The sequence below is a fragment of the Uloborus diversus genome, chromosome 7, assembly GCF_026930045.1.
Source record: "Uloborus diversus isolate 005 chromosome 7, Udiv.v.3.1, whole genome shotgun sequence".
NCBI classification, from domain to species: Eukaryota; Metazoa; Arthropoda; class Arachnida; order Araneae; family Uloboridae; genus Uloborus; species Uloborus diversus.
In genome coordinates, this window is record NC_072737.1 from 74525219 (window position 1) to 74539072 (window position 13854).

The 13854-nt window shown below is 35.7% G+C and overlaps 1 protein-coding gene across 1 annotated transcript in view; it reads right to left on the reverse strand.

The window, feature by feature from the left end:
• The window catches only part of LOC129225648 (calcium-binding protein E63-1-like), a 59466-nt gene extending 46205 nt beyond the window's left edge, over window positions 1–13261 (reverse strand). The window contains exon 1 of the mRNA XM_054860118.1: window positions 13098–13261. Within this exon, the coding sequence (XP_054716093.1) occupies window positions 13098–13100 (3 nt within the window). The 5' untranslated portion in view covers window positions 13101–13261. The remainder of the gene's footprint in view (window positions 1–13097) is intronic.
• Window positions 13262–13854: the final 593 nt, after the last annotated feature.

Genomic DNA, 13854 nt, shown 5'->3' on the forward strand with positions numbered 1-13854 from the left:
AATTTTGTTGAAAATTTTAAAATTTGCGTACAAATGAAAATAAGTGCAAGAGTTCAGCTCCCGTGAGCTCCTATACAAACTAAACCCTGTTTGCTGCTGTAATAAATACGATCAATAAGGTTCCTGTAAATAAGATCAATTAGCAGGAAAGAGTATTTTGGAGTCAACAGTCCATCCAAGGCAAGTACATTTCGCAATACTTAATGACACTTATATTGCACTTTATGCAATGAAGATATAGAGATGGACAAAAAACATCTAGTCAATTGCTCTTCTTTGAACGAAGAAAATATTTGTGACCGATATTGGCGTACTAAGAAGATGATGATGTTGACATTTAGTGTTTGAATTATTTTGTATTTCATGTATTTTTATACGTAAGTGTTCTATTTTGAATCCTTGTACATTTCCTAATTGTTTTGTTGTTGATAATTTTACTGTTTTATACATTTTAAAATTTGTTTTCAAAGTTTCTTTAATTCAATTTTTGCGATACATGAAAGCCCATGATGTAAAATCAAGTGCTTTTGCAAAAAAAAAAAAAATCGCAATGGGGGTTGTTTTCTTCAGTCAAAAGTACTACTTTTATTCACCAAAATTAAAAGAATTAAAAAAAAAAAAAATGGAGCGAGAAATTTTTTTTATTTTACCAACCATTAATTTTTGATTAATTTTTTAAACTGTCGGATTTTGAGAATAAGGTGTGGTCTATATAACGTCACAGATGATGTACTTTGCCGCATCTCTTTACCGCGTTTCATCATTTGTGATGTCATCGGCAGAGACGTAAACAATGAAAGCGCACCGATTAAAATAATTAAAATAATTAAACTAGTCAAATTGTTTAAAAAATGGTCAGATCCTATGTTTTTAAGAATGCTCTTTCAGAAAAAAAAAACTTTTAAAATTTTGGAAACGACCCATTGCATAATGTGTCCGACGTAGCAGATTCTTTCAGCGAGAGAATATATTTTAAAATAAATGTAACAAATAAATAAATAAATGAATTTTAAGGGGAGGGGGTTCCACTTTCTGTCCAACTTTCACTGGACGATCGTGTGGCTTGACAGTGAATCCAATTAAGAACCAAACACAGTGGCCGCTGCTTATATGAATTACTTTTGTTCCTAACAGCTTTTGTTTCAAAAGGTGGTTGATTCAATAAAAAGGCTAATTCTTTCGAACCAGGCCCTCTGCCTAAGCCAGAGCGCGATTCTTTTTAGTCTGTGCGACAATCGAGGCAGCATGTAAAGCTTTAGGTGTATTTTTCAAAAGGCAGTGTTATTTTGGTATAATAATACTAAATAATGCTAAATACTTTGGTATATTTAGAGTTATTTTGGTGATTGGGTATTATAATTGGGTGTATTATTGTAAAAGGTAGCTTCAATGATCAGAGATCTGGAGACCGGTCGATGAAGACTGATTTAGCTCTGATGCCTGCAGACCTTAACTAAGCATAATGGAGTGGCCTTCACGCCTTGGGTGACCCTACCAGGAGTATACACTCCCGACGTTTAGTCGACATTTATCAACAATGACTATTGTCAATGGTATTAAACAGTTCGAACTTCTTGCTAAGTGATCACACTGTCGCCTCAGAGCAACAGTAAGATATATAATCCCAGAAATAACACTAAGATATCGTACTGTTGCTATGAGGCGACGATATGAATAGGCCTCTCCTGCCCACATTTTATCCCCTCTGGTGATCCTTTACTGGTCTTGGGCTTCCTCAGGGTGAATGAATTCATGAACCCGATCTAGCTCTGCGGATCTCAGGGATGAGAAACAACAACAGCAACAAAAGGCTAATTCAATAAAGCTGGATTTTGTTCCGTTTTTGATGATTTGATTCAATAAGGCGATTGAATCAATTAACCACTCATTCAATTAATCGGTGTCCACTGTATTTCGTCACCAAAGCATTTCTGATAACTTTCTGTGCTAAACAACTTATGTGCTGTAAGAACTAAAAAATGCATTGCATAATACTTAAATAAACTATTAATGCGTTAGGTGTCATTTCATTTGCCTGCACAATTACTACAATAGTTTCAGACCACATCAGTCACCTGTGATTGACACCAAGTTTTCCATTCCGAACGCGTGTTCCATTGATGACGAAGAGTATAAAATACGATAAGAAATAAAAATACATTGTTGGTGATTTCAGGATAATATCATTAATATGCTTAAATATTAAATATCAAGACTTTAATGAATTTTTTTGAAGCAAATCTATATTAACAAAACACTAATTTATGTAGCACGGGATTTGAGCTAATATTTTGTTGCCAGATGGAAATAGTTAAATGTAAACAAACCGCCATCGAAACTTTCAAAGAGTTTAATTTTACTTTATCAATTTGCAACATTGAGTTATAATAAGTTAATATTACACATCGCTGGTTTGCGCACGTTTTTTCAACCTTCCCGTAAGTTTTTATTGAAGCTTAAACTGTAATTAGAAATACTAAAAAAGGGCTCACCACAGGGGGGGGGGGAAGGAGGAATTGAAACCTCTCTTCAGACTCAAGAAATCAAACCTGCAAGACATACTGATGACAGAAATAAGCGGCAATAGCGAGCCTAATAACTAAATGCGCAAAAAGGCTTGATCGTCGGCAAATGCAATAGAGTAAAAGTATTTACTTGCAGATGAAAAAAATTCAAGAGCATATCAGCAGAAAGTTTTCCTTTTTTGAAAAACATCCTCATATAAATAATAGCCGATGATCGAGTAACCCGCGTGGTTCAACAATGAAACTCGCGCCTTGGCATGATAATTTGATAATATGTTTTGGTAATGTTTAATATGCAGGGCAAGCCTTTATCGTGACAAGGCTGAACTCGATCCGGTCACTTAACTGTTTTACTGGTTAGACTATGTTATTTCAGGGGAATGAAGAAACGAAAAAATGGTCAACTATGAACGCTATCTACTGGAGGGGTTATTCCACTGGTGTTAGGGTTAAAATTTCAACTAACAAAATATCAATTAACAGGTAATAGCTTCCTTGAAATGTAGAAACAATTTTCACCCGTCATACCATGACGGGTGGTTTTTCTACTTTTTCTTTATATAACAAATGGTAAAAAGTAAAAAGTATGAAACATTCATTACGAGAAATATAGAGACAGTCATAGTGTCTCAATCATCGGTTATGCCCAAATTAAAGTGAACATCATAGAAGAACATTTTAGAACTATGACTGAGATATAATTTCGGTTATGAAAGATTTTGGCGAAATTTGAAACTCGGGCATAGCCACTGTAGTATGGTCGTGACGAATTTTTGAAAAATCTTGGACCGACGGCAAACTACAAAAGCTTCGCTAAATTGTAAAAATTTTGCCAAATAACAAAAATCTGTTAAACGTTCAATTCAAATTTAAAATGATCAGCAAAATAAATAAGAAAAAAGGCAGTGAAGCAATTAATAAGTATTTCTAAGTATTAAGATATTTTACATACCATTTGCACTTTGTCCTGCTATTCCTGTTCTAAATGCGTTTATCTTCGAAAAAAAAAACATATTCGGGATGATTATGTTAAGTGCTTAGTGCTTTAAACAAATAGAAATGATTTATCCCATCCTTCAGTTATCAGTCCATAGATTTGGTATAGTAATGAAGACAAAAGTTCAATGTTATGCTTATCAAAACATTTATTTGAAGGACCTAACATTTTACGATACCTTCACTTGTAGATATAGTCACTAGAATCAGATTAAGTTTTCAGTTAGCGTACGTTTCAGACGAAGTTTGATAATAAAGTGCTTGAAAATTTTAATTCAAATGTAGTTCAGTTATCGTTTTGTGTTTGAACAAAATAAAATTGAGTTTTCATGCTAAGTTATTTTGAAGTGTTTACCGTTTATTATTTGAATAAAATGAAAACATCTAGCATTGATTTGAATTTTGCATCTTGAATTCCAATTATGATTATTGCAATCACGAACTGCGATGGAACCCTACTCGTTGGGTTTTCGGTTTCTACAAATGGAATCGAATGGGAATGACCAGGCAATTTGCACAGGTCATACTATGACTGGTGATTTTTTGGAACAGGTCATACAAGGAATATCTGTAAAAAAGAAATGTTGATTAGAATACGGTAATAAAGATGAAGATTTTCTGAACGATATCCACCAGTACGCTTATCATAAAGATTGTTTACAGCGTATAATGTTTTTATTTTTATTTGTTATCAATCTTAAATGATGGGAATTAGTAATCTGGACATTTCGTATTTAGATGCAGTTTTGCTGTTGAAGTTCAACTATATTAATGTTTTTTCTTGAAGTAACGCAATTTTACACAAAAAGTCCTTTTTTAATGCAAAGTCTGCTTGAGTTATGCCCTGAGTAAAATGTGAACAAAATCAAACCGTAGAAGATTAGTAACTATGACGAAGAAGATTTCTCTTAATTAATTATTAAAAACAACAATCGTCATGGCAAACGGAAAAATCAGAGCAACATCAACTTGGGTCAAGTGAGAATTCAAGCAATTTGCGATTCCCCCCCCCCCCAAAAAAAAATAAAAATAAAAAACAAATTTAAAAACTTGTGACCCGCTTCTCCCAATTAATTCTAATTTGAATTCTGAAACTTTGAACTCAAATTATGTTTTTTCGCAATCACGAGTTGACACAAGACACTACTCATTGTAGTTATTGTTTCTAGAAACGGCTCAGGATAGGCGAGGCTGAGGCAGTTCAGGCTGAGGATAGGCGAGGATAGGCGTTGATGTTAAAGCCTCCTTCAGTCGTAGAAATGCATCTTCGCATTCTTTGGACCATTCAAACTTTTGCTTGCTCTCCGTCAGCTTATGCAAAGGTCGTGCAATGTTGGAAAAACCCTTCACAAACTTCCTGTAGTACGTGCAGAGCCACAGGAAACTTCGCAGCTGATGGATGTTTTCGGGACGACTCCAACCCTTGACCGCAGATACCTTCTCTGGATCGGTTTGTACACCCTAAGAAGAGATGATGTGACCAAGGTAGTTCACTTCCCGGCGGAACAAATTACATTTGGACGGGCTTAACTTCAGATTGGCTTCCTTAAGCTTTTGCAGCACCTTCCTAAGATTTGCCAGATGTTCTTCGAAGCTGCGTCCCACGATGATGATATCGTCTAAGTAGACCAGACAGGATTCGTAAGAAAGTCCTCTGAATACTGTCTCCATAAGACGCTCGAACGTAGCTGGTGCATTGCAGAGGCCAAAGGGCATCACTTTAATGTAAACGCTGTCTTCTCTCGGTCATCAGGGTGTATCTCAACCTGCCAGTAGCCGCTCTTCAAGTCCAGGGTCGAAAACCACTTGTGTCCGGACAGAGTGTCCAAGGTGTCGTCTATCCGTGGAAGAGGGTAACTGTCTTTCTTGGTGATTTCATTCAGCCGCCGGTAATCGACACAAAATCTGGTGGAGCCATTTTTCTTTCGGACCAAGACGATGGGAGAGGCCCAAGAACTGGATGAGGGTTCGATTACATCATTCTCCTTCATCTCTTTCAGGAGGGTCTCAACCTCTTCCTTCTTGGCGAACGGTAGTCGTCTTGGATGCTGTTTAATAGGGGGGTGTTCTCCAGTGTAGATCCTATGCTGCGTTAAATTCGTCCGCAGCCTCCGATGTAGATGAAAACAGATGCTTGAAGTCGTCCACCAATTGTTCCGCAGCAGTTCTTTGATCTTTCGATAATGGCGCACTCCCAATTAACTTCGATGTCAAGGACTCAGAAGACACAGTTTCGGGGGAATTGATTCTTCTAATGATGCAGTTTACTGGAGTACAAGTTGCTAACACTTCACCTTTCCGTATATTCCTTGGCCTTTCACTCACGTTGGCGACTCTTACAGGAATTACATCATTAGAAAGGTCCATAAGCGTAGATGCTACCAGCACTCCTTTTGTGTTATTGCTTAAGTTGGGGGATTCAATGAGTCCAAATCGAAAACTATTGCTTTCTTCAATGGAGCCGGGTATTAATGATTCTGACCTTGAGGGAATTGACAAATCTGTTTGGGCAATTATTTGATGAGCGGATTTTACATCACTTTCTGCGGGAAAGACTGCTATGTCTTCTCTCGTCGAGTGCAGCTCGTTAGTCTTGAAGTCGAGGTTGAAGTCATACTTCTTTAAAAAGTCCAATCCGAGAATGAAGGGGTCTGTGATAGCAGCAACGAATGCCGTATGATGGTAAGTGGCATTTCATAACACAATTTCTAAGTTTACTTTACCTTCAATCTCAATCTTGTCACCTGTCACAGTTTGGAGGGTAACACAGGGCGGCGTCCATAGAATGTTGAGTCCAAATTGACATGCCACATCTGTTCTAATGATTGTAACATTGGCTCCAGTGTCAATAATCAGTTCGCAGGGAAACCCGTTCACGTATGCGTAAACAAACAGTCCATTACTGCCGCCACTCGTCGATGAAATCTGGAAAACTTTAAGATGGGGCTCATTCCAATTTGGTGACCTCCGCCCCGCGAGATTGCCATGGCTTAGTTTTCCTCTACCTGGGAGGGAGAGGTGCTCTTCCCTCTGGTTTCTTGGCGAGCTTCACAGTTTCTTCGTAAGTGACCCTCGCTGCCACATTTCCAGCACTTAAGTGATTGTCCATTTTGGTACTTGGGAGCCGAAGTCCTTTTGAGGATTCCTGCAATTTCTTTTATTTGCTTTTCCAGTTCAGCAAAGCGTGACGAAACCGGATCAGACTCATCAGTTTTCACGCCGCGGACTGAATGGCGATCTTTGCGGGTTGCTTACTGGGCGGCCTCCAACTTCATCGCATACACAACAGCAGAACTCAGGTCTTTGACATCCGCCATCCGTAGAGCTTTCTGGATTTCCGGATCTCGAACCCCGTCGATGTAGTAGTTGAGTGCCAGGTTGTCTCGAACATCCGCAGGACAGTCGCAAAAAGCAAGATGAGACAGTCTCTCGACGTCCGCCGCTAGCTCTTGCAGGGTTTCCCCGGTTTTCTGGAAACGGGACTTCAACTGGAGTCGGCTGAAATCTTTCTGGCACTTCTCACCGAAGCGAAGCTCCAACGCAGATGTGAGGGCGGCGAAATCCAGGCGCTGGCTGTCCGGAAGGGTCTGGAGAATGTCCGCTGCGTCACCTCTCAGGGATGCTGCAAGATGGCAGGCCTTGGTAGCAGAGTCCCATCCGTTCGCTTCCGCCACTATCATGAACTGAGTTTTGTAAACCTGCCACGAAGTTTTCCCATCAAATGTGGCAAGTTTAATGGACGGTCGAGCAACCGATGTGGGAGCGCCAAACTGTACAGAGCTGCTTTCCGCGGTCGCCAATCTCCTTTCCAGGTCTTTAAAGATGTCTTCTTTAAATTGATCAAATTTTCTATCTTCTTCTTCCAGTTTATTTTCTACAGCATTGCATCGGCCTTCAACGGAACTTAATTTTTCTTCAAATTTCTCTTCGATTTTATTTTCCACTGCGATGAATCGGCCTTCAACTGCCTCAAACTTTCCTTCAATAGCATCAACTCCATGCTCTCATTAAATTTATTTTCCATCACAGTCTTTACCGAAGTAAGATCGTTTTTAATTTCCTCTTGGTTAGAAACTAGGTCATTTTTCAGCACCGTTAAATCACTTTTCAATTGGTTTTGATTAGCCGCCATATCATTTTTTAATTGTTCTTGATTTGCAGTAAAACTTGCAGTCAAATCACTTTTTACAGAGGTGATTGCGTCAAGAAGTTGTTTTAATTGTTCATCCATTGCGCGAGTAATCACCATAAAAACAAAGTCCAAATTTAAAAAGTCTTTATGAAAAAAAATGTCCAAAGTCACACTTACTCCAAGAAAGTCCAGAAGAAGCCCCACGTTGGGCGCCAAATTGTAACGGATTCGGTGCGACTTCCACTTTCTTGAAATGAAAACACAGTTCTTGATAAAAACACAGGAAATTTATTTACACTATGTACAGGAAAGGTCGTCAACAACTGTTAAATTATTCATCAGCAGTTAAGCAATTATCACACAACACCGTAAACTCAACGTTTACACACGTATTTACTTCCAAATACGAAAACAACACAGCGAAATGCCTCGCTATAAACAGAGCTAATACACACTCTCAGTTCGAAATCTGAATCGAAACTCTCCTGTTTATCCATCGCTAACGGCTTATATAGACACCGAAAAGAAATTTCTCAAATATTCCACACGCTTCTGTAAAGTAGTAGACCGTTATCAAATTTTATCAATGAACAAAAAGGAAATAGGGGTCGTATACTTTAGCCATATGAAAAGGGGTTGTATATTCATTACGGGAAACTATTTACAGGTTACGTTACTACAATAATTACTATTTACAGGATTTGTAACAATATTACAGTCTAGCACTAGCCAATGCGGCATACTAATGTTTAGGATGTGCACCGCGAAGTCTTCTTCTTTTCAATTCAATTTTAATTACTTAGATTGTAAGGCGATTTTCCCCTTTTCTCTCATAGTTTATGAAAGAACTGTTGGCTGAAAATCGTTATTATGTTATTTTAAAGCAGGTTTTGTCCTTTAAAAATGCTCCCTTCTGGTCTACTCTATCGAACATAGGTTCGCACTATTTTTGTAAATAAATACTCGGCTGAAATTTAAACAAAAAAGAAAAAGAAAAAAATTGAGAACTTGAATTCAAATAATGTTTTTCGCAATCACGAATCACAATAGGAACCTACTCGTTTGGTTTCTTGTTCTACTAATGGCTTTTATCGCAACCATAACTTGAATTTAGACTTCAAAATCAGGGCCGTAACCAGAAAATAATTTCGGGGAGGGTTTAAAAACTTTCATGCTGTGCTTTGCGCTATTTGTGCTAATGTTCAAGTCGTCGAGTTATCTATTATGAAAGCGTTTTATGCAATTAATATACATGTGAAAGACATTTGAGTTTTGGAACGCTAGTCGCTGAAATGGAAAGGCATATTTGTAATACTCGCAAAAGAAAAAAGTGCTAAATAATGACATAAATTAAGGAAACTCTATCGAACTTCAGTTAAAACGCTGATACTTAATCAATAAATCTGAAGGTGATATTAGGGTCGTTAAACTGTTTTTGAAATCATTGCTATCATTATTGTAGTTGTTAAAAACTTTAGAGCAATTACAATAATTATAATACCAATAGTATTAAATAATAATAATAATTTTTATTAATATGAATATGAAGGTAAAGACTAGCAGATAGGCAAAAGCGCTATTAAAGTGTGAACCGAGGAGCACACAACTATTCTGCAAACAGAAAAATGATTTATAAAACGAATAGTTATAATAAGCACAAAAGCTACAAAGGCAATGCCAAAACTATGTTGAATTATATTAAAATATTTTCGTTTTCCTAAAGAAACCACTAAGTTTTTGCTTTAAACTAAAAGAAAAAAAAAACATAAATGGAAAGTAGGGGTGCGACATCGATGTCGATGTTTTGGAAACATGGATGTTTTTGCTAAAACATCTATGCTTTACTTTTGATGTTTTTGGATCATCTATGTTTTGGTTTCGATGTTGATGTTTTTGCATTTGAATTGAAAATCATCATAAAATTTGCTCCAATTTTCTCACTAGGTAATTAAGTTTACTTATAGAGTAGCCAAAAAAAAAAAAAAAAAAATTTTTTTTTGCAAACATTTTATAAGATCAATTTTTCTGTGTAGAGGATGATTTTTGAAAAGATCACTACAAGATAGTAGAAGATTAACTAGAGAGTGAGGAAGAGGTCAAAGCTATTGGAAGAACTTGACATTGGTAGTCTGGTGCCAGAACTTGCAGTGTATTTCAAGGCTCCAGTTCTTAAACTAAAGGAAAATCCTAAACGTTACTACGGTGAAAATTATAATTTTAAAATTTCAGAGCTGGTAAAAGTTGCTTTAAAGTATTTGATAGTGATGGCAACTTCTATTCCATCGGAAAGAGATGTTTCTGCGACTGGTGGTATAGTCTGCGAAAAAAGAAATGCGCTTCTGGGGAGACAAAGTAAACAAACTTCTTTTTCGCCAAATTGTCAACACCAATATTCGGGGTTACTTATCGATTTCCCCCAACAAGTCGTCCCTCTATTACTTACAATTTGTGTTTAATTATTAACTAACAGCACAACACATATTTCTTGCTTTTAAAAATAATTGTTAGAATTAATTTTGTATTTAAAAAAAAAATAGCACAACTTTTTCTCATCATTCAACTGTTAGTAAGTGATATGATACACTTTTTCTTAGATTTTTTTTTTGATGTATTTTTACTTTTAGTTTCATTCAGTTTGAAAATATTTCCTTATTACTATAACTAGTTTGTATTAATCAGTGCTTGTCTTATTAGCAATTTTTGTCCTACTATAATACCAAGATGTTGCGAAATTATTCTTATTAAATTATATTCATGATTTGAGGTTCAGTATTTTCAATATATTCGTCATGTACGTATTCTTTTGTATCGCTTAAATTAGTGTAGTATATTCAAAAATGTATATTATACATTGATAAAAACATCGATGTTTTTTGATCGATGTATCAATACCATCGATGTTTTAATTTCTAGCATTGATGTTTTGAAACATCAATGTTTTGCCATCGATGTCGCACCTCTAATGGAAAGTATTCGGAATCTACTATATTAATATTAAATTATTCATCGTTATTTTATCAAGGATAAGGCCGTTATCGATTACGGAACTACTGTAATTTATTTTTATGCATGTAAGTATTACGAAGCAAGCCGGCATTTTTTTTCCAAACCAGGGACGCAGAGAGGGAAAGAGTTGGGAGTCGATTCCCCAGAATCTTTATATTTTACACATGTTATCGATCTTGATATGGCATTTTATAGGTATGGCTTGTTAACCCTAACTCTAAATAGGAACTGTAAATGCGCCAGTGCTCTAAACAGATACTACAAGATTTGGTACCACATGTTGAGTATAAAACGTAGGAGATTTTTGAAATGAAAAACCAGTATTATTTAAGGGCAGTTAATTATGAGCGTTTTAGCTTTATGTTGATTGAAACGTTATCAAATTTCTCTAAGACTGAGTAAATGTTAGGCTAAAATACTAAACAAAAATGTATTGAGTTAAGAACTCATTGCTGATCAGTTGTAGATAAAACGCTAGTGGGGGGGGGGGGAGTATAATATAATAAAAAGCTTTATCTAATTGAGAGATAACCGGAGCTACTTGAAAGTTCTTGATTTTCTCTCAAAGTTATCGTCTGGCATAGTGCCTTTGCTGTAAGTGCTTGTAGGTATATGACTGCTGATCGCTTTCATAGATTGAAGGAATAGACATAAGCGAGGATTTAAAAAAAAAAATAGCAGTCAACATAAGAAAGTTGGTGATTTTGCTCAAAGAAGTTTTACATATTGATCCGAGTATTGGTCTGAAAGAGACTAATTTAGTTATTTAAGAGTTAATCCAAGAAACTTAGCACATAAAAATCTATTAAATGTAACTTTAGAAAAAGGATTAGTTGTGTTAATTCAGTATTTTGCCTACATGATGCCGTTAGGAACAAAACTTATATAATAACAGGAAATATCCAAGGTTGTTTAGCATAAATGAACAACGTTGGATACTTCCTGTTATTCCTAGGCCCAAAGGTATTTATTTATTGCTTAAAAAAATATATATCCATCAGATTTTTTTAAATTTGGAAAATACACTTTTAAACAATACTTTTTGGCTAAACTTAGTTTTTTTTTTATAAATTGAGGCAGTGAGAAGCAAAAGGGGATGCAAATAAGAAAATTAAAAATATGGAGACCACCAGTACAAATGATAGGTGAACCACTCCTCTGTTTTGGGGCAAGAGATAGTACTAATAGCCATAGTAGGCGCTGCTATACAGCATGATTTAGTAAAACGTTTCATTGAAAGCCTAACTAGGACTGGACTTTCAATTAGTTTTACTCAAAACTTGAAAATATCCTCATACATCTCTCTGTTTCTCACTGCCTCAATTGTCAATTTTTTTTTCGTTTTGTTCTTTTTTGGGGGGAAATCTAGTTAAAATATATATTTTAAAATTTTTCATCTAAAGTTTCAGAAATTCCTTTGTACTACTTATGTTTCTTTGTACCCCATCCATTTTTGTAGTTTTAAATAATTTTATATGCATAATTGTAGCACGAAAAAACCAGAATTTTGATAATATTACACTATTATTCAGATCGTCATCTATGAGTGACATAAAAATAATTCAATGTTTAGAAAGTGCGTGATTAACCCATTGCGCTCGGTTCCGCAGTCCGCGATCCAAGAGTTCAGTCAGTGGATTTTTGAGATGTTGTGTTCAACATGTTAAAGATCCCTGGAGGGCCAATTCGGATCAAGCACTATGGCACAAAAAGAGTATCAAAGAGGACATTCGAATGTTATGCAAGAATGCTATCTCCCCTCAAAGGGGTCAATGGAGCACAAAGGGTTAAGCATAAAATAAGGATTTACCAATGGAGAAGACATTCGAGTGTTAAACTAGATTGAAATCTCCCTCAGAATGTTCAACGAAGCACAAGGGGTTAAACACAAATTAACATTTGTCAATGGAGGAGAAGTTCGAGTGTTATACTAGCTTGAAATAACCCCTTAGAAGGATCAACGGAGCACAAAAAGTTAAGCATAAATTCACGATTTATCAATGGAGGAGACATTCAAGTGTTATATTAAAATTATGATATCCACCAGAGGGGTCAACAGAGTACAAGGGCTCAAAATAATTTAACAATTATATATTCATGTGGGATATACCAGAATGTTATGCTAGAACTACGATGCTCTTTCAAAGGTGCCAAGGGAGGGGGCTGAACATAATGGTTTCCAAAGGGCTGAACATAATGGGACTATTATATATTAAATTGACTCATCTTTCTTTCTGTGCAAACAAATATTTTTTATTTTTAAATGATCCCGGTTTTGAGGAATTTTAAAGAAACTCGCTTCCAACTAGGAGGCGAGATTTTTTTTACATAAAAGTGTAACCCTACCAATTAAATTTAAGTCCTACATTTGGAAATAAAACGTTACAAAATTTGCATTTTATGACGTTGCTATACAGATAATATAAATTGGAACTCACCATATTTTTAGTTAATATCCTCCGAGAAACTGAGAGTTGTTCATGTTCGTGTAAATACCCGGAGAGTGGAAAGTAAAAAGATGTATTTAGAGAGGAGCATTTTGAAAGAGGAGGACTCGAAAACTGAGAACAATCGGGAGTTTTATCTCCATGTTGGCACTCAACACACGACACAACTGATACCTCTGGACTCTTTGAATTTCGCTTTAACGTGTTGGCTACAAGTTATTTTTACACGCTGCATATTGACTGACTGCAGGTTTCCCGATTTTTTTTTCTTCAACCAAAAGCAAAAATAACTTAATGTGGCATAATATTTTAAGAAAGTGAAATGATATATAAATATTTATGTATTTAGGAGCAGGTGAGTGTGGTATCTCAAACCTGGAGAAGGATAATCAGAGGTGCACATATCTATCATTAGTCTCGAGTAATTGCGGAAAAGGGCTGAATTTCTCGCTGTGTGAATCGCGATTTTATATTACATAAGTAATTATCTTATATTAAAAGAAGTCTGTTCGGCATTAAAATATACAAAAGTTCAAAAATAACAAAGTTTTTACTTTTTGTCAATTATCTAATGTTAATGTAACTAGTTATATTGTTTTGTGAGCGATAAAATATAATCATATGAAAATTTCATAAAAACCATGTTTGATAGAACATCGTGATTAGAAACTTTCTTGTCACAAATGACTACAAGATTACTTGTCAAAAATTTAGATAAAACTCAAGTACAAAAAAAAAAAAAAAAAAA